Here is a 21004-nt window from a genome sequence, read left to right as displayed (position 1 = left end):
TTTGTTTAGGTAAGGCCCTCTTGGAGGATGTTCACATCACTAGGGGAATTTAAGACAGCACCCTGCTTGCAGTCATCTGCAGACTTGGTCAGCCACAGACCACTGGTTTTGGCTTGCACCTCAGAAGAATATATCCCAAACAGTAGGGGCCCCAAGACCATTCCTTGGGGTATGCCGCTCATTACGGGTCTACTACTAGAGGTGGCTTCCCCTGTTTTAACTGAGTGGGTTCTATCAGTGAGCCAGTTAGCTACCTATCTGGTAACATATGGGTTGATGCGTAGCTATCTATTATGCCCGAGTGGGCAATAGTGTCAAAGGCTTTGGCTAGGTCAAGGTAGGTGATATGCACCGTCTTCCCCTCGTCCATGGCTTTAGTGACTGTTTCTAAGACGTCAACCAAGTTTAACAGGCATGTTCTCCCTTTGACAAAACCAGACTGTGTGGGGTCAAGTGCTTGGAGGTTGTCAATGTTCTTGTGTATAAGGTCCATGATAATGTGTTCCATGGCCTTGCAGATTGGGCTACTTAGGCTGATAGGCCTATAATTGCCTGTGTCAGTGGATGCTCCACCTTTATGTAGAGGGATGACAGTGGCTGTTCTCCATTCAGCTGGGACAAAGCTGGTGCTCAGGCTTTGTTTGAATAGGGTGCATAATGGTGCTGTGTGCTCATGCCTGAGCTCATGTAGGATGCATCCAGGGATGCTGTCAGGTCCTATGGAGGCTGTATTTTTGTCTTTGAGAGGACATTAAAAACCTGTTCCCTGGTGATGAGGGGAGGTGCTGGGGATGTCCTAGTTTACTGACTGGGAGGACAGGGGGGCAAAGTTTTCACTGAATCTGACTACCAGCAGGTTGGCTATATATATGACATTTGTATATGTTTTGTTCTTGACCATCAGTTCAGAGCAGATGTGGGTGCTACCTTTGAGGTTGCAGACGTATATGAAGAAGGCTTGTAACTGTCCTTAGTGGATGTGGCCAATTTGGAATATAAGTTAGCCTTAGAGGATTTCACCAGTGATCTTATTTGCTTGTTCAGACAAAGGAGAGATTGCTTCTAACTTGGCATCTGCTCCTTCTTATTTATTTATTTATTTTCAGTTTGTTTGCCAGGATGATCCATTGGACCTGGAGGGGCCCATTTTCAATGGAATCTTGGAGAGAAAAGCTCCAAGTTAAATTATACATAATAAAAAAAAATAGTAAAAGCATAATAGATGCATGTTATTACAAAGTACACAAGTAATGGTATTAATAAAACAGTACAGGTGTTAGTAGGTGCAAACGATTCAATAATATTTATAAATTCTTGCTCCTGGACAGCAATTTTTTCCTTTTATTATAGAGTTTGTTTATTGTTGCTGTCCACCAGACAGGTTTACTCTTTCTTGAAGATGATTTGGTCCTGTCTGGTATTGCTGAGTCCATGCAGCTATGTAGGTTCTTGTATAGTTTTTTGGTGAAGGCTTGGACATTAGTGTTAGTTCCAACCTAAGGGATGGTGGCTGTGAAGCTGCTTATACCTTATGTCAGGAGAATGTAGTCAGCTTTAGAAAAGTATTTTTGTTTGACCCTGACAAGGGGTGGGGGTCAGGAGGAGATGGTGACTTTGAAAGTGATTGCTTTATGGTTGGATCTTACTAAGGAGGATGACGCTGTAGGGGTACTAATGTGGCTACTCATGTTGGTTAGTATCAGGTCTAGGTATTTTTACCAAGGTTGTATTTGCTGAAATGCGAGATTTGTAAGTTAATTAGGAAGTTGCACTTGTATTATTTTGAATTGTCTGCTAATAAGAATGTTAATATTGATAGTAGTTATGATTCCCTTATAGAACTAAGTAGTGAAAATGTGAGTGCATTCACCTCATACTATAAAAGCTTTGCCATGTAGTGAGCTCCTAAGGTTATGTAGATTATGCAATATGGAGGTTTTTTTTTTTTTTTTTTTTTTTTTAAAGAATTGCTTATTACTGTGGATATGTTTGCCAAGAGGGGGTATGATCATATGACACTAAAGAGCTGTATAGAAAAATTTAGAACAGAAAAGGTGATAAGTGACTTGGATATGCATTCACATAAGAATCAAATAGGAAGGGAGAATAATCAAAGAAAATTATATATTTTGTTACTATATAGAACTTGTTGAGTAGACAAATAATGCATTTATTAGGATTTTACTAATTTTGTTGGTGAATTTAAAGGATTTAGCTGATGTATTATGTAAAACTCCCATGTATTTTGTATAAAAGAGGAAGAAGTATAAAACATATGGTGGTGCATGGTAGGTATGCACCCCCCCCCTTCCCAGATAATGCATCTGACACTATCATGCTAGTAGGGACAATACCCTGTGGAAGGTGTTCTAGTTGTAAATTTGTAGTGAACAGCTTTGGTAAAACCAGTGGAGAGAAATTTGTGATGAAATACAAATATAGCTGTGATACAGAAAGGATAATTTATCCATTAAAATGTCCCTGCAACACATTTTATATAGGAGAAAGTAAAAGAGCATTCAAACCAACATTTCAAGAACACATGAGATATTAAAAGGGGTCTGGTTGAGAGCCCTGTTGCAATGCACTTTAAAATACATCGTGGTAGTGAAGTTGGGGGGTTGCAAGGCACAATGTAAGAACAAATACATGTTAGTCAGTATGGTAATGTGAATATAAAAGATAGACTATTGTATACAGAGTCAGTTTTTATACTGAAATATGACCCTTTTAATTCCCCATGGATTGAATATAGAGTGCAACTTGAAGTTTCTTATTTAATAAGGTGGAGTTTTTTAAATGATTTAATTATGGTGTGATTTAGTATGGTGCTGTTTTTATGTACTGTTTTACTCCTTGAAGGCTGTGAGCCAAAGTGCTAGAGATTTTACTGGAATAAATCTCGGATACCTGGCATGGCGGTTTGTGTTTGTTCTATTGTGCTCGCTGCTGTTGGTGTTGCAAAAAAAAAAAAAAAAAAACAGCCACCATGCCGCAGTTTTATCTAGATGCTAACAAAAACATAAGCAGTGATGTCATAAGAACAAACTAATCCATTTTGATATTCCAATTATAGAGCAATGGGGTACAGTGGAAAGAAAGTAATTATTATAGAACCTTTTGAATTGAGAGGACTGTAAAGTCATGTAATTCATATAATGTGTTAAACTGTTGTGTTTGAAGTATTTGTGTGAAAGGACTGGGGGGGTGTTGAGTACTCCTGTACCCTTACTGCAATGTATACCATCTTTGTGTTTACACTTTCCCTTAGGGGCAAATAAAAGTCCTCATTTTTAAAATTCTGGTCAATGTTATGGGCTTTGCAGTTACAGTAGGTAGGCAAATAGTTGTGGCACTGTTCAGTTGCTCTGCTTGGAAGTGCTTAATTTTTTGAAATCTGCAGTACTGTTAGCAGCAGCGTTAGATGTGATTATGCGTTTTGTACAATTTCAGTTTTATTATCAAAGGAAAAAGCATTGTTAAACAGATTTATTTTCTAAAATATATAGTCTTAAAATATGTTTCATTCAGATTAAAGCTATGCATAGACTGCCCTTGTTTTCATATGTTGCCATGTCCAGCTGTATTGCCATGTGATTGTTTACAAGTGACTAACATTTAGTTTTCTTTTCTTTTTGCTGTACAGATTGCAATAGCAATTGGTGTAAATTTAAGAACATTCCTTCGACTACAGCCCTGTGACAATGGAAAAGTTACCCTAAGTTTACCAAATACTGACACCCATGTGAGCTGGAACCTGCATGAGCTCGAATCACTAACATCAGCATATTATCAAAGTAGGTAAAGGTAAATAAATAAAAAAAATATGCATTTTAGCTGTATTTTCATTTCCAGTGCTAGATAGTAGCATCCCTCCATTTAGATCCATCACTTTCCTCTCCCTTTTTTCAGGGTTTTCTATGTTCAGGTAGTGACTGTGCATCTTCTTCGTCTTTCAGATGCACCTAGATTGAGGAGTGTGAGTTAAGGTTACTCAGGATTACTTTGGATCATTGCTAACATTTCAGTAGAGTGTCAGCTGTTAGAAACCTTTATGGGCTAAATTTTAAATAAAAACATTTGAAAACATAGAAATGGGTGAAAAATCTTCATAGAACATAGCGGGGGGGATAGGTTGTCACTTGACATCACCATATGGTTTGCCATCACCAGACTCTGTTAATAGAAGGTGTTCCCCATTAAGGTTTTTCATGTTTTATGATGACTTCAAGCTGTGTGGTTGTGAAGGGTAGTCACAGCACTATGCACATGGGTTGCAAGAGCAACTATTTCCTCACTGCAGAAATGTACTTTTATGTCAACTTTGTGTGTGTCAGATGTATTCAGTCTTACTGAGTAATGTAACTAATGCTCTAGATAACACTGTACCGTACATTTTTAGAGTAGTGGTCTGGAATATTGCAGTTTAGATTCAATGCAGAGCAATGCTAAATAAGTTGAGGAATATGGAAATGCATTGGGGGATGTAATCATAATGATAGTAACAAGGTTATCATATATAACTTAATGGTAAGTAGCTAGTGACATGGTGGCAAGTAGTAACCAAAATAAGCAGTTCAACAACCAGCAAACTTCAAGAAAACAACCACTAGGCCAGTCCAAAGTAAAAACAAACTTTTAATGGTAAAAAAAACAAAAAAAGCACAATGGCTTAAGAGCATATAGTACAAGATAAGCGCTTTCACCTAATATAGGCATCATCAGTCTTAGTCATCAGTCTTAGTATAACAGGAACACGGGGGCATTAATGAGTATATTTCTATTGCTTGTATTTTAAAACAAAAAAGAAAAGAGTGTTAAGTTTTAACTTCAAGGGCTTGGAAGATTATTGTTTTACTTTATGTACTGTGTTTTTATTGCAGAATTATGTTATTTTGTTTTTTGTACCTGTGTCATTGACAATTTGTACATGCATACATATTTTATTGGGGATGGGTGCTTTTAGAGCACATACTTTATTGCATATTTAAGTGTATATTCAAGTGTTTTATTGTATTATTGTTTACTTGTTTAATTACTATTAGCTACAGGAAATTATGTGGATGGCTGGCTATATATTGAGCAGATTGTTTTTTGTACTATGACTCTGATGATGCCTATATTAGGTGAAAGTGCTTAGTCTTGTACTATATGCTCTTAAGCCATTGTGCTTTTTTTTGTTTTTTTACCACTAAAAGTTTTTTATTTTGGATTGGCCTAGTGGTTTTCTTGAAGTTTGCTGGTTGTTGAGTGGCTTCTTTTGGTTACTAGTTGAAAAACCCAGGCATGTCAGAAGTAGGAGCGGACCGTACCATTGAGACTCTCATGAATGAGCTTACTGTGGTAATTAAACATTTATCAGCCAGCCTAAAATGAAAGGAGGACAGAAATGCCAAATCCTTTGATATTCCAGCTTCCCAGGTTGAGTTGCTCACTTTACATACTCCAGTGGTTTCCAAGGAAGCTTCTACGTCCAGGAATGGTATGAAGGACACCCCTGCGATTATGGACATCGATGGTATACTCTGTACCCCTTCTGTGAACTTTACTTCAATTAATTGTGCTGAAAGAAGTGAAACGGGAAATATAAGTAACAAACTAAGCCTTTTTGAAAGGTTTGTAAATGCTACAAATCTTTACAATTGGACAATGAATTCTTCTAAATCAGTATCTTTTGAATCATGTACCAAAAGGCTTACGCATATGGAAGTATCCAGGTGGAACCGAGGCTGGATCTACTATGCACAACGAATTACTGGAACTTTTTGATATAGGGTTGGAAATTATGAACATTATTAAGAGAGAAAACGGACATAAGTTGGTTCAGCTACAGAAAGACATTAATGAACTTAACAGTAGTATTACGAATGATTTATTGTTTCCTACTGTTTCTGTGAACTATAAATGTATTTTCCAGGATTTAGATAGGTTTGTCAAGGAAAATATTGTAAAAACAGCAGTGGAAGATAGATAGGGATTCAAGGGACTATGCTGACAGGAAAGTTTACCACCCCCCATTAAGCGATAAGGAGGTTTAGGTGTTGATTCAACTGGTAATGGTGTGGATGGTCAGGTTGATTTTGATCCAGCTGTGAATGATGGTAACGAAGTATATACCGAAGAAAGTGACGGATATTTTTTAGACTACCAACCAGAATTGAGACGTTCAGAGCATCTTATGAATTGGGGGGAACAGAGCTCATGGGAGCATCTGGACAGACAAATGACCTACAGGGGCACTGGGAATCGAGGGGGAAGGGGAGGGGGAGAGGCATATATTGAACAGGTCACCTGATGTGAACTTTACAATGTTTTCTGATGTTGGCTTCAATGTGTCTTCAAATGTTTCTATAGACAATACTCAAGTATTTGTTCTAATGCTGTAAGTGAAGACAATTTTATGATTGTGACTGCACAGAACAACTATGGTACTGTGATTCTTTTTTTTTCTCAATTTTTTTTTATTTTTCAAATACAGTTGAATAAATTCCATAGTATTTGTATATAACATCTTAAGTAGCTATGTATACTATTTACATCAGCCTGACACTGTAACAGGGCTTGATATATATACAATTACTTTATAGGTATAACAATCCAGTTGTCAGAGTGTATCTGTTCAGTTATTGTAAAGTGTCAATCAATGATCAGACTTCCATGGATTGTTAATAAATGGCTTAGGATGAATCCTTAATTCTTTAATTTTTAATTTCCAACAATGCTATGGTCTTCAGTAGGCTATAGAAGCCTTCCAATGTCGGTATTGTGTTTGTACTCCATCTTCTTGTTGTGCACTTCCTTGAGATTGCAAGTATTGTCCAAACTAGATACATATTTGACTCATTCAAATGAGAACCTTTGTACACATTTAATAATACTAGAGCTTTAGATAAGTTAAATGATTCATTAAATAAAGCTTATAAAAAGTTTTAATACCATTCCAAAATGGCTTAATTTTAACACAGTCGAAAAAAAATGTGATTCCAATCTGCATTGTGTATTTGCGCACACCTCCAGCATATTCCCTTTGTGGAAGAATTAATTTTAGTAATTCTATCTGGAGTTAAGAATGCTCTGGGCAAGCATTTCCAATTAAAAACTTTCCAGTATTGTGTAAAGGATGTATGTTTTATTGACAATAAAATGTTTGATTTAATTTCTTCAGTTAGCTGTAATGAGTGTCCTTTTGTTATATAATTCCAGTATGAGGATTTGGGTGTTGCTTTGTAATTTAGCAATATCTTGTAAAATTTCGAAATACTATTTCCCATGCCATCATTATATATGATTTCATATAGGTATTTCGTAAGTTTAGGTATTTCTTTAAAGGAATAATTGTTAATTATTCTGCATAAATCTTGCGAATACGTCAGAATGCTTTGCATAGTTAGCCAATCTTGTTGTGGAATTTTGTTATGTTGTTTCTATTGTTTGCATATCCAGAACTTTTAGTTCTTTGATACATTGAAACCAACAAACAAATCCTTTCTGTTCCCAGAAATTAATTATTTCTCTGTATATTTTATGTAGATAGCTCTTTATAACTATGAATAATGTTAAAAAATCAAACCAGATTTTTAAATCTTATATTTGCATTAATAATTTTCCTAAATAAGTTAATGTAATAATTAATCATACAAGTTTTAGTGGGCTTAGTTATATTATATTGCATGCTAATACATAATATTTGCTGTGGCAAATTCTTTTTATCTGTTTGAATTTTTTTTTTTTTGTAAATCAAATTCATTTATTGATATTACAATTAGCAATTCTTTCCAATTTGCAGAATAATTTGAACTTATCCAGTCTGAAATTGTTTTAGATATTGATACTTTTATATGTGTTTCTATATCAGGAATGTTTAATCCCCCGTTTCCATGGTCTGATATGATGCATTAAAGCTATTTTGTTTCTTTTGGGAACCCATAAAAATTTTATTAGGCATGAGTTTATTTCTTTCAGTATATTCCTTTCTGGTAACAGTTGTATTGCCAAAGCTATATATAGAATTTTGGGTAGTAAAACAATTTTATTAACTGTAGTTTTATCTTCAAATGTTAATATTATTTTGTTCCACTTTTCCACAGAGATTCTAATTGTATTGATGATATTATTGTAGTTTTTTTTGACTAATTCATTATTATCCTTGCATAACTCATTTCCTAGATATTTTAAGGTAGATTCCTGTTTGCCTATAATGTGATTCCCCTTCATCTACAATTCTTTTTTTTTATTTAAAAATAAAAATTTTGATTTTGATTTATTGAAATGGAATCCTGAGGTCCTGTAAAATGTGTCAATTAAAATATCTAATTCTTCTAATGTCTCTTTTGTATTGGATAATGTGAATAATATGTCATCAGCAAAGAGCATTACTTTAGAATTGTATTGTAAATAAACATCTACTACTTTGATTTTTGTATTGTTACATATTGAATCTGCTAATATTTCAATAGCCAAAGCAAATAGAATCGATGACATGGGGACATCCTTGTTTAGTACCATTTGTTATATGTATAGATTCAGAGGTGAAATGACCTAGCTTAACATACACTAAATTATTTGTATATATATATTCTTTAGTAGATGAGCAAAGGAATGAGGAAATTCAAATAACACCAGGATTTTGAATAAATAGTACCAATTTAGGGAATCAAAGGCTTTCTCTATATCTAAGCCAATTATGAGTGTTTCTTTATTTTCTTTATTAACATAATCTGTAAGAGAAATTATCCTTTTAATATTGTCATGTGTGTGTCTATGATATGTAAATCCAGTTTGATCCTTATTTGTTTTTTTGGATAGTGATATTTTCATTCTGTTAGTTAATATTGTCATAAATAGCTTATAGTCATTATTTAATAATGATATAGGTCTATATGCGGTACAGAGGATTGAGGATTTGTTTTCCTTTAGGATTGGTGTGATTAAGGAATATCTCCAAGAGGGTGGTATTAAAGCTTGTTACTGAATTTCTAATAGAGTTTTATGGACGAGGGATAGTATCTTTGAAGGAAAAAGTTTATATATTTCCATAATTATGACATCTATACCTGGAGCTTTATTATTTTTACCCTCTGTTATTGTATCTGTAATTTCTTTGTAAGTTATGGTTGCTTGCAGATCTAGTTTTATTTTTTCTGTTTTTTTTTATATTAGAACATTTTTCATCTAGATTTAATTGATCGATATGTATATTTTCTTTTTGGAAATGTTCCATATAGTGATTTCTATAGGCATCAAGAATGTCACCTATATCCAAGACATTTTTCCCTTTCTTTTCATGGAAGATACTTTTAATGTTATTAGCTTTTGATTGTATTTTGATTCTTGTGGATAAATTATGTAGATATTTGGGAGAGGTGCCCAAGGTATTAATTTTTAGTTTTTCTAAAGCTAAACTAGTTTTATGTGCTATAATTTCATTGTATTTATTGTTTAATACTTTTACTTTCTTTTTCATCTCCAAATGATTTTGATTTTTTTCAGTTCTTACTGACAAAAGTTTGGATTGTAGATCTAATAATTCAGAATCCCATTCTCTGATTTTTTTTTATACCAAGTTAGGGTTTTACCATATATGTAAGCTTTTAATGAGTCCCATTTCATTATTTTATTTATCTCTGTGGTGTAGTTAATATCTAAGAAGAACTGTAATTTAGATAATAACCAGGGCTTGAACTCTTTCATTTTAGTTATTTATGCTGGAATTCTGGAGTTAAAGATTAATGGTTTGTACCCATTTTGAAGTTTTAGTATCAATGAATTGTGGTCTGAAAAGGGGGAGGGACTGATTGAGAAATTAATGATTTTAGAGTGTAGGTCATGAGTAGCAAATGTTTTATCTGTTCTAGTTTGGGTACCAAATCTGTGATCTTGATGGGAAAACAACAAAAATTTATCTTCTTTAAATTTGAAAGTATCTACAAGATGAAAAGATTCTACCCACTTGTTTAAAGCTTTTGATACAGCAGATGTATGCAGTGGTCTTTCTTTTGTAGTTTCAGAAATATCAAATATGCAGTTAAGATCTCCACCTAATATTAAGTTGCCTTTATAATTATTGGAAATGAAATCCAAGTGTTTTTTAACAGTTCCTGATCCAATGCCTGGGATCCAGTATAGATTGGCTAGGGTCCATATTCTGTTATTATATTTAACTATTACTAATGCCATAAGGCCTTCTTTATCTTCATACTTATAAATGATTTCTGGGTTAATCACATTTGTTTTCCATAAAATTGTTACCCCTTTTGTCTTTGTCTTATAAGTGGATTGTGCCAATATCATATATTCCTTAGGATTCCATTTGTAATTGTCATTTGTTTTGAAATTAGTTTTTTGAAGGAAGCGAATTTGTGCTTTGTTCAGTTTTAAATATTTCAGTAGATTTGATCTCTTGCTACGATAGTTTAAGCCATTGGTATTTAAAGATAATAAACTTAAATCCATCTTTGGTTATTTAGACTATGTATTTTTTGTTTTATTGTGACTATTAAACATTTTCCTCTGATAACTATAAAGTATATGTTTGAGCTTTTAAAGGAAATTATCAGTTTTATACTTTGAGTGTTTGCCAGCAAAGTAATGTTTTGGTCAGGCATACTAAACATGTTTTTGTGAAATAAATTTAAATTAATAAATGTTAACAAAACTAAGATCCACACTAGCCATGGAATACAAATCATTCATAATCTGATGGATAAACCTAAGTCCATCCTATTATCACTCATACCTTGACAGTCCAGAATATCTGAGCTCCATAGATTGAATTATCATATGGAGAATATTTGTAATAGGAATAAGCAATATTTATATTATTTTGAACAGATATAGTACTATTATATTAGACAGAATTCTAATACAATATAAATGTCTACGTATTGTATAAGCAATTAATATTTACATGAAGAATAGATGACAAGCAATTTAGTCATAGTAAAGTAGGATGTATCCTATATAAAACCTCAGTAAAAGATTATAGCACACAGTTATTTAACATATTCACCCTTATTGATGAAGTCTTTCAAAAATTATTACTTAAGATATATATATATATATATATATATATATATATATATATATATATATATATATGGTAATAATATTTATCCCTAATGTTTATAATGCAATGTATTTTTCTGGATATATCAGAAGTTATATTTCGTTGTTTGCCAGCATTTAAGTAATCACTTTGTTTGTTGCTAACTTACTTAAAGCATCAAGTTTGTTTTATGTAAACATTGATGTATGTTAGTACATTTTAATTATCAGTGCATCCCTTTTCCCCCATTTCCTGTACATAAGGATTTTCATATCTGTCATTTCTTATTATAAAATGAGTGAAATTATAGGATAAAAACAACATATTCACTTATTTTGATTAATGATTATAAGTTCCCTTTCCATATTCATAAATTGCCATTTTATGGCATATACTGAAAGTTTTTAGATTTAAATGACAACATTCTGTTTTGTATAATCAGCAAAGGTTAAACTGAGTGATTATTGCTAATTTAATACTATTCAGAATGTGATTGTTACATTCTGTGACATTCTTAGTTCAGGCTTCTATTGTTTCCCTAGAACAACTTTGTCAGTTTGATGTTATATATAAAACATTAGTTACCTTGGTAACAGCTTAAGTATTATGTATGGTCAAGATGTGTTACAAAACCACAATTCAAGGTAAAGCAATTATATGACTTGTTATGCACAATTACTTATATGATAAAATCATCATGCTTCCCCTTGATGTTCAGTATAGTGTATGCCATTTGTGACAAGTTAAAACAGTAGTGTTATTATACTCCAGCCCATGTTATTAAACTGAGTGTCTTGTTGTCAACTTAATACTATTTGTTCAGAATATGATTGTTACATTCTGTGACATTTCAAGTTCAGGCTTCTATTGTTTCTCTTGAACAGCTTTGTCAGTTTGATGTCATGTATAAAACATTAGTTACCTTGATAACCGCTGAAGTATTATATATATGGTCAAGATGGGTTACAAAAACTACAGTTCAAATTAAAGCAATTACATGCCTTGTTATGTATATTTACTTGTATAAGAAAATCATCATGCTTCCCCTTGATGTTCAATGTAGTGTATGTCATTGATGACAAGTTAAGACAGTAGTGTTGTTATACACAAGCCAATGTTATTAAATCCTTTCTTTAATATCTAAATTCAGCAGACTGCTTCATCTTATGACAATTGTATATCTTATGTCTAGATTTACTAAAATCATACATTACATAACTATTGTGTTTCTTTTTTTTTTTTTTTTTTTTGGCTGTTGCTTAGTTATTTGAGAGACCACAAGCTGTAATGTTTATTCTTATCATTAGCTCCTTTCAAGCATGTTTATACAGTCCATAGACTTTAAATTATGAGACCCTTCTAGTTTCTTATTTGTTATAAGTATATTTCCATCCTTACATACACGCATATCAGCACTTCAAGCACGGGCAACAGTACCCATCCAGTTTTCCAGCATACCATTCACTAGTTTATGTGGTGTGTTTCCAGGCTGTTCTTAAAATAGCCGAACCAATATTTGTCCTGCTTCATTTTACCAACCTGTTCCATGCAGTGGCCACTCTGCCAGTGAACCACTCAACACACCTTCCATTCCCACAGATATTTCCATGAAGGAAATCTGATGAGACTCTAGCACTTCCTGGCAACCCCAAACACCCCTAGAATCAGCTGTCCCCATATGCCCAACACGTCCATGCAGGCTCACCTCCCAGACCACTGCAAAGGGTACTGCACAAGACCAAGTGCTCTTAGTCTTTCACAATAACTCAGACTTCCACTCTTATGTAAGTCCTTAATGTGTTCGGACCAAAATACATTTTAAATATAAAATTGCGCTTATTATTAATTTTTTTTAATCAAAAATCAACTTATTGAGCTAAATGAAGTGTTGGGAGACCATCAATATGTGTACATGTAGTTTAAAACAGCCCTTGTTAAGCATTATCATCACTCTGTCTCTGTTACCATAGCAACCTGGGAGCATCTGTTTCTGTTAGTGTTTCTGTGTACTGCATACCAGAGGCTCGTGATGCACCTGAAGCAAAGCTTCAACTCACTGCAACCTCAAGCCTAAATTCCCTCCCTTTCAGTGAGGCAGCAGCCAGGAAAAGAACAGAGAGCAAACAGATAAAAAAAAAAAAAAACCCTCCCAACAAGCCGCCACAACAAGAGACAACACACTCATCTAGTCCTCCCACCTCTCACTCAGCAGACATACATACAAACCATTCTCTGCCAGAATATCCCAAATCATAGTTCTGTCCACCCCCTTCCTCTGGATCCAGGCTAAAACACCAATGGTCTCTTCCTAATACACAAGCATCAGTAAACCTCAATCACAAACCGCAACCCACAGCTTCCCAGAGAAGAAAATAGCAATATATAACAGCTGCCAGACACAGCTGCATCCATATACACCATGTCAGGCTTAATCAAACAGCACTCAAAGCTATGATACCTGCCATAATTTATATTAACCGTGTTTAGACAGAATAATAATGACATTTGTACTAGCTACTAGACACAGCTACATCCGCGCACGCCGTATCAAGATTGATCAAACAGCACTCGTAGCTGTGATACCTGCCATAATTTATATTAACTGCATTTAGACAGAATCGTAATGACATTTGTGCTAAGAGCTTGCTACTATTATTTAACCAGGATATAAATGACATTTCTAAGTCATACTTTAACTGAAGAAGCCATTAGTCTCTCTGACAGCATTTTTTTCAAAACACTCTAGTGTTACTGCTATTATATATATGATTTTAATTTGTTACATTTGAGTCTGAACTCTGATGAATGGTACTGTGTTGAATTTATTAATTAATTACTTAAATTATTATAAGTAAAAATCAATGAAATGAACAAGATAAGTATTCACTGAGTACAAGTAGGGGAAGAGAAACTTCTATATTTGTATTATATGTTGCTTTGTTTGGCTTATATATAATGTAAATAGTAACCCATCTTGACCTACCTTTGTTTGTGAAGAATTATTGGACTCTTTGAACATTCTGAATAAATCATTACTGTTTCTCAGTTGTTTAAGAATCCCTCCTTTTTAAAAAATAAAAACAGATGACAAGTGATCTACCATATCAATTGATACTTTGAGAGATGTATTTGTAAGAGTTATTTCTTTGGGACAACTGTCTTGGAATCAGTTTTTTGTTTCTTCTTTCTAGCATCAGTCCAGGGATTTGTTTATTTTATTCTTTTAAGAGTAGGGGCCATCCATTCCATTTCTTCTGGGATAGACGCTATGTTGTTGTTTTTGATGAGTATAGTAGCTTCTTCTAAGTCATTATAGGTTCTCATCTCATTGGCAAAAAGCATTTTTATCTGGGCTGGAAAGGACAGCTGTGCTTTAATGTTGTTTTGTTTCAACAGTTTTATTATTGGCCAGACTTCTTTCCTTTGTTCTAGTATTCTGGAAGAATAATCATTGTGAAACCTTATCAGGCTTTGATTGTATTTTAAGGGTGATTTTCTCCAAGCAGATTTTAATATTGGTTCTTTGTCTAGAAATGAAAGAAATGTTATAACTATGGATCTAAGTGGAGTATTTGTTAAGTTAGAAGCAGGTTTCCTCAGTGCTGTATGCACCCTTTCAATTCCTAATGAAAGTCCCTCTTTCAAGTCTAAAATGCAGGAATCCTTGTTAAGAATGAAATAATGTCTTCTCCTTCAGTGTCTCCAGGCAGTCTAAAGATCCTTATGTTGTTTCCCCTTTCCCTGTTTTCTAAGTCATCTATTTTATTAAGCAGCCATGTATTTTGTTTAAGCAGAAATTCTTTTTGGAATTCTTCCTCTTTGAGTCTCCCTTCAATGTCATGTAGAAAAGTCTCTATATTTGTTATTTTTATTTGGTGTTGCTGTAATAGTTCCTTAAGAGTATCAGTCTGTTTTTGAGAAGTTAATTTGAGGTTTTTAAGTCATTTATAAAGCCATCCATCTGCAAAGGTAGTTCCTGTAAGGTAGATGTCAATTGCAGTTCTTTTTTCAAAGCAACATCTGGATGAGAATTTCTTGAGTTGTTCATATTCAGTGACTCAATATATCTCCAAGTTACTTGACAGGAAAATTTTTGTATATCTCCACCAAAACTGATATTTATGTAGTTTAGTAGTTTATCTATAGATTTCTGACATTTTAAACTTGAAAATTATAACATTTTCTTGTATTATTTTACTAGTTTATGGATCTCTCAAATTTCACTGCTCTCAGTTGGCCATCTCACCCCCCCCCCCATGGTACTGAGATTCTGAGTAAACAGGGTTTAACACACATAATCTGAGTGACTGAAATACAAACTGCTTATTTTGATTTATTGAAGAAGGGCTTTAACTTTGTGCCAGAATATAGCCTTGATGTTGCCAATGTATTGATCAATTTAAGGCTGTTTACTAGACAATTTAATTTGTGTATATTTTTTTCTGGGCAGGAAAGAGTTAGTTGTAATGTTTATTTCCCTTTGAAACGCAGGAGTGTTTTCATCCCTCCTGTCAATCCATTTGTAAATGTGTTTGAGAGACTATTGAAGGGGGAAATAATTAAGATTTGTGCTACTTGTGCTACCTTTTCCGACAACTTATCGGTGGATGAAAGACTTTGTCTAAATGAATTGGTCAGGAATAGGGACTAGATGTTGATGAAACCTGATAAGGGTGGGGAAGTTGTCATCATGTCTCACCTGGATTATGTTTGTAAGATGTATGATGTCCTAAATGATCCTGACATGTATGAGAGGGCATCCTGGAATGAAATCAACAGAGCCTATAGTAAAATTGACATTTGGCTCCAGGACGCCACTTTAGATGGTTTAGTCTCCAAAGCTGAATTTGATTTTTTGACCGATTCATCCTCCATCATTCCAGCCATTTTTGGTATACGAAAACACACAAGGATCCTTACAATCTTCCCTTCAGACAAATAGTGGCAGCTAGGGCATCAAAAACTGAACCACTGGCTGCATATGTGGATTATTTTTCAAAAAATGTCTTTGAAGGTTTTTCGTAAGTATTAAGAGACTCTTGGCAGGTCTATATCAGAAGCACAAAATGGCTTCTGAGTGAATCTGTAAAGAGAGACTCATATTCATCGAACTGCATTTAAGAGATTCAATGAATATGTCACAGGGCAAGGAGATAGTTGGCCAACTACACGGAGTTGCCCTTTCCTTTGCTATAGTGCGATCTTGGAGTTGGTGTATTTAGTTATGGGGGGTGTGGAGGACGAAGCCCCCCACCTGATAATGATTTTTAATTTTTTTTTTCTGAACAGCCACTTGAATTTTTTTCACAAAATTCGATTATGTGGCCATTCGCTATTTAAAGGTTTTGCGTATTATGCGTTGACTTTTATGTAGTCACATATAGGCGCTTTTGTTGTTCTGATATAGACCCCTCTTGGCATTGTCTTGAATGCCTAAGGAGTGTAGATATGAGTAAAAATTTTGTTCCTCACCATAGATGTTGTGAATTTATTTTTGGTAATACCTCATGCTGAAGGTTTAGAGTTATATCACCAGAGTTTAAGAACAGCGGGGGGGTTTCTTAGTGATGACAAGGTCATATTCTTGGTTGAGATGATGAACATCATTTTGAGTAACAATTTCCTTTTCTTTGAGGGGGAGTACTTTTGTCAGAGTACAGGTGTGGCTATGGGAGCCAAGTATGCACCTGTGTTTGCCAACCTGGTCCTGACAGAATGGGAGAAAGTTTGTTTTTTCCAGTACCCATTGTTCTAAGATCACAAAGTATTTAAGATATGTGGATGACATTCTAGTTTTGTTGGAAGGCACCACAGATGAGGCTAAGGAATTTGTGGACTGTCTGAACACAACAACACATTATTTACGGTTCACATGCCAACTTAATTCTAGTGAGATAAACTATGTAGACGTCAAATTGGGCAAGGACAAAGGGGTACTAAGATCCAATATTTACAGAATGGAGACATACTCAAACACATTGTTACACTTTGGCAGCTGTCCCCCTGACCACCAAAAGAGAAGTGTGGTCAGGGGTCAGATGGTGAGAATCTTGCAACTTATTAGCGATGATTTGTTGTTCCATCGGGAAATAAAACTTATTGGAATGTTCACAGAGTTCAAAGGTACCCTGTGAGACTCTTAGTTAAAGCAAGAAATTAAGTGACTAAGACAAGGACCACCAAATTCAAACCCATTTTGAAAAACAGCAATACGGTGTCTATTAACAACAATGACCGGGTGTCTTTTGGTGGGAATGTCATGATGATGCAGTACAACTACTTAACTCCCCTCCTAGTCTCCAAGCTACACACTATATGGGATGGGGTTTTTGACTCTGAATATAGGTCTAAACTTGGTAACAAGCCTAAGATATCTTACAGCAAAGGAAGGAACATTAAAAACTTATTGGAAGTTGAGGGTAGAAACACAGTGAGTAATTACAGATCCCAAATGAGTAAGTGTGGAGCTTGTAAAAATGTACAAGTTCATCAATGATGGTCTCTATGTGGAGATTTCAGGGTACTACAGAAATTTGCAGTGCCCAGGTTGGTGTAATTGTAGTACCGACATGGTGGTTTATGTGGCAACTTGCATGACGTGCCCCATATTCTATGTGGGTAAAACCACGCGAAGACTTTTGGGACAGGATAGCTGACCACTTAAGAGATATTAAGAAGAGAAAGGCAACAAGTGCTTTGTACGTGCACAGCACTACTTGTACAAATTTCAGAAGGTTTATATTTTTCATCCTTGACCGTGTTTTTCTTAATGAAAGAGAAGGCGATCCAAAACTTGACAATGAAATTAAAGAAACCCAGTGGCAGCTAAGACTTAATGCCAAAATACCCCCAGGCATTAATGAGTACATTTCTATTTCTTGTATTTTAAAACAAAAAAGAAAGGAGTGTTATGATTTAACATCAAGTGCTTGGAAGATTATTGCATTTACTTTATGTACTGTGTTTTTATTGCAGAATTGTTATTTTGTTTTTTGTACCTGTGTATTATTGACATTTGTACATGCATACATATTTTATTGGGGATGGGTGCTTTTAGAGCAAGCATTTTATTGCATATTTACGTGCATATTCAAGCACTTTATTGTATTATTGATTAATTGTTTAATTACTGTTAGCTACAGGAAATGATGTGGGTGGCTGGCTGTATATTGAGCAGGTAGTATTTTGTACTATGACTCTGATGATGCCAATATTAGGTGAAAGTGCTTATTCTTGTACTATATGCTCTTAAGCCATTGTGCTTTTTTGTGTTTTTTACCATTAAAAGTTCGTTTTTACTTTGGACTGGCCTCTTGGTTGTTTTCTTGAAGTTTTGAGGGTGCTAAGTATGGTTGGGGATACTAATTTGCACAACAAAAGGCAGAAGCAGTAAAAAGTATGAGGTTGATGTCACTAGGAGTACAACTCATAAGTAGTGCTACATGCTGTTTTGAAGAAAAGGAGGTAATAAAGATTCAAACAGATTAAAGAATGGCCAAGAAAATGGTGCATGGTCTGTATAGGAAAGCATGGAGATAGAGATTAAAGGCTATCAGTGTGTACATTCATGAGAGGAAGGGTGAATGTGGTCGCAGGCCTTGTGCAAGTGACAGCGTCATGAGTATCGCATGATTTATCTGTTTCAGGATAGCAGGTATATGCTGATGAGCAAGCAGAGTTTGGAGACAGTAAGTGGCCTGCTCAGCAGCAGTGTGAGGAGTATTTGTTAACAAAGAGGCGACAACTAAACAAAATAGCCTTTCTGAGGAGGCTTTGCAGTTACAAGCAGTGTAGTAGTTTTGAAATGCATGAGTCAGACATAAGGTATGGTGAGCGTGTGTGTGTGTGTGAGCGTGCGTGCATGCATGCGGCCGCGTGTGTGTGTGTGTGTCTGCGTGTGTGTGTCTGCGTGTGTGTGTCTGCGTGTGTGTGTGTGTGTGTGTGTGTGTGTGTGTGTGTGTGTGTGTGTGTGTGTGTGTGTGCGTGTGTGTGTGTGTCTAACCTGGTATAGAAATTAGAAGCCTGGGTTGATCAAATAGATTATTTGCCATCAGGGTCTGTGTTTCTCTTTGGAAAGCTGTTATTATAAGATGTTTCAGTACACCTCATTAGATTAGTAAAGACATGCATTCATAGGTATTTCAAGGCTATTGAGTCATATGACCATATATACCTTGCCTTGTTTAACAAAGAGAGGCAGTTCTTACCAGAGATTTGGAAGGTACTGAGTTGTAAGCCCATCTCTCCACCACGTTCTATTTATCCGTTGGTGAAGATTTAGTTTCCTGTCTCTAGTATTCATTGAGTAAGTTAACTCCTGTCACTAGGACAGAAGAACCAGTCTGAATTGCCTTGCCTGTTATTTTTCTATGATAGTTTCATTACATGTTGGGCTAATTTGTGCCTGTGCATGGACAGATTTGATGCACACATGATTGGTATTTTGACTGCTCATGTTTGTGGGCTTGAATATCCATTTAGAGGGGGTGGATACTTCTGTGTAAGGTCCATCAGTTGTGCCTAACAAAGTGTCAAGCAAAAAGCAGATGCATTTATTGCATTAGACTGAGCTTGAAACCTTCTGGATTCTGAAATGATGGCATGTTTTCCAAAAATTAGTTGATGGTAAACAATGGGATAGAAAGAAAATGAATGTGCATGAAACTGGCAGTTTAAAAAATTGTATTCTACAAATCACAAAACTTGTTTCTGTTAGTATTTATGGCAGGATTAATGATACAATAATATCTGATGTTAAATCACTATTGACAAATTCTTAATCCTCTAGTAGATTCCTTTATTCAACAGTATTGCTTAATTTAAATTTGGCCTGTTTTGGGGCAGCTTTTTCTACTAGTCAGAAAATTTATATTCAGATAGGTTGCATGCAAATTTACAGGCCAATGGCTAAAAGCTGCTGAATTGATTTTAGAAGTATGTACAAAGCACTTCAGTGTTTGAAAAAAATACCCAGGAATATTTTATTCACGCTTAGAAATGGGAGAAAATGTACTGGGAACATTAGTTTCTGTTAAATTGTTGAAAAATGTGAGATGCTGCTTGAAGTTTCAATGACTTTTAATTTGTTCATGAAGATAGTTTGCGAATGTTTGACTTTATGAAAGTAGGTTGACAGACTTTGTTTAGTTAATCCACTGATAGGCAGCTGATTGTAGGATAAATGAGAGATCAGATATTTTTCTTGCTATCTATTGAAAAGTTGCATCTAGAGCAGTAAATAAAGTTGATCTAGTTCTTTGTTGTTGGAAGAATATTTTTGACATCTGATCAAGTGTTATGAATCATTATTTGCTTGAGGTACATTATCAGCAACATATTAATTGAAATTTCTCACTGTCCATCATTGCATTATACTGCACTATATTTGCATTATGGCTTGGGTCCAGGCTGAGAAGAGTTTGCAGATCAGTCCATCTACCTTTTTAGGAAAAAGGAAGGCAAATAAATGTAGAGACAAATATTTCAGGAAAGGAATTATCGTTTTATAGATCACTGTCAATTGCTGGTGTGTTGCAAAAGAGTATTTTGTCTTATTGTACAGAGAAGATTTAATAGTTGCTGCATATTTAATATTCCTTTTTTCTTGTTGGCATTTCATTGGTAGGTCATCCTTACAAAGTCAGTTACCTTGAGTTTTATCAGTGTTTCATATCTCTATACTGCTTTTTACAAATTGTTGGGTGACATGAAATGTTGACAGAAACACTATTTTATTTTGTGGTTTGTAATGGTGGCAGTCATATTACATGATCCAGTCCATCAACTTCAATAGCTAAGACTAGTTAACATTTGCCACAGACACTATAGTCAGCATGGCACCTTTAAACTTTCCCAGGCTCAAACTCCTGTACCAAATCCTGTAATGCTCAGTACCTCCTCTCTTTTCCAGATCTCTTTTGCTGCTGAACATCCTGCATTGGAGAGGTGGTCCCAGGCTAT

At 34.8% G+C, this 21004-nt stretch overlaps 1 protein-coding gene across 2 annotated transcripts in view; it reads left to right on the top strand.

The window, feature by feature from the left end:
* The window catches only part of MVK (mevalonate kinase), a 492094-nt gene that overhangs the window by 97226 nt on the left and 373864 nt on the right, over positions 1-21004 (top strand). For both annotated transcript variants that reach the window (XM_044068507.1, XM_044068506.1), the window contains exon 3: positions 3647-3797. In XM_044068507.1, the coding sequence (XP_043924442.1) occupies positions 3647-3797 (151 nt within the window). The remainder of the gene's footprint in view (positions 1-3646; positions 3798-21004) is intronic.

This window comes from Protopterus annectens, chromosome 4.part0 (assembly GCF_019279795.1).
Source record: "Protopterus annectens isolate FY-2018-M chromosome 4.part0, PAN1.0, whole genome shotgun sequence".
Taxonomy (NCBI): domain Eukaryota; kingdom Metazoa; phylum Chordata; order Ceratodontiformes; family Protopteridae; genus Protopterus; species Protopterus annectens.
This window is presented reverse-complemented; position numbering and strand designations above follow the sequence as displayed.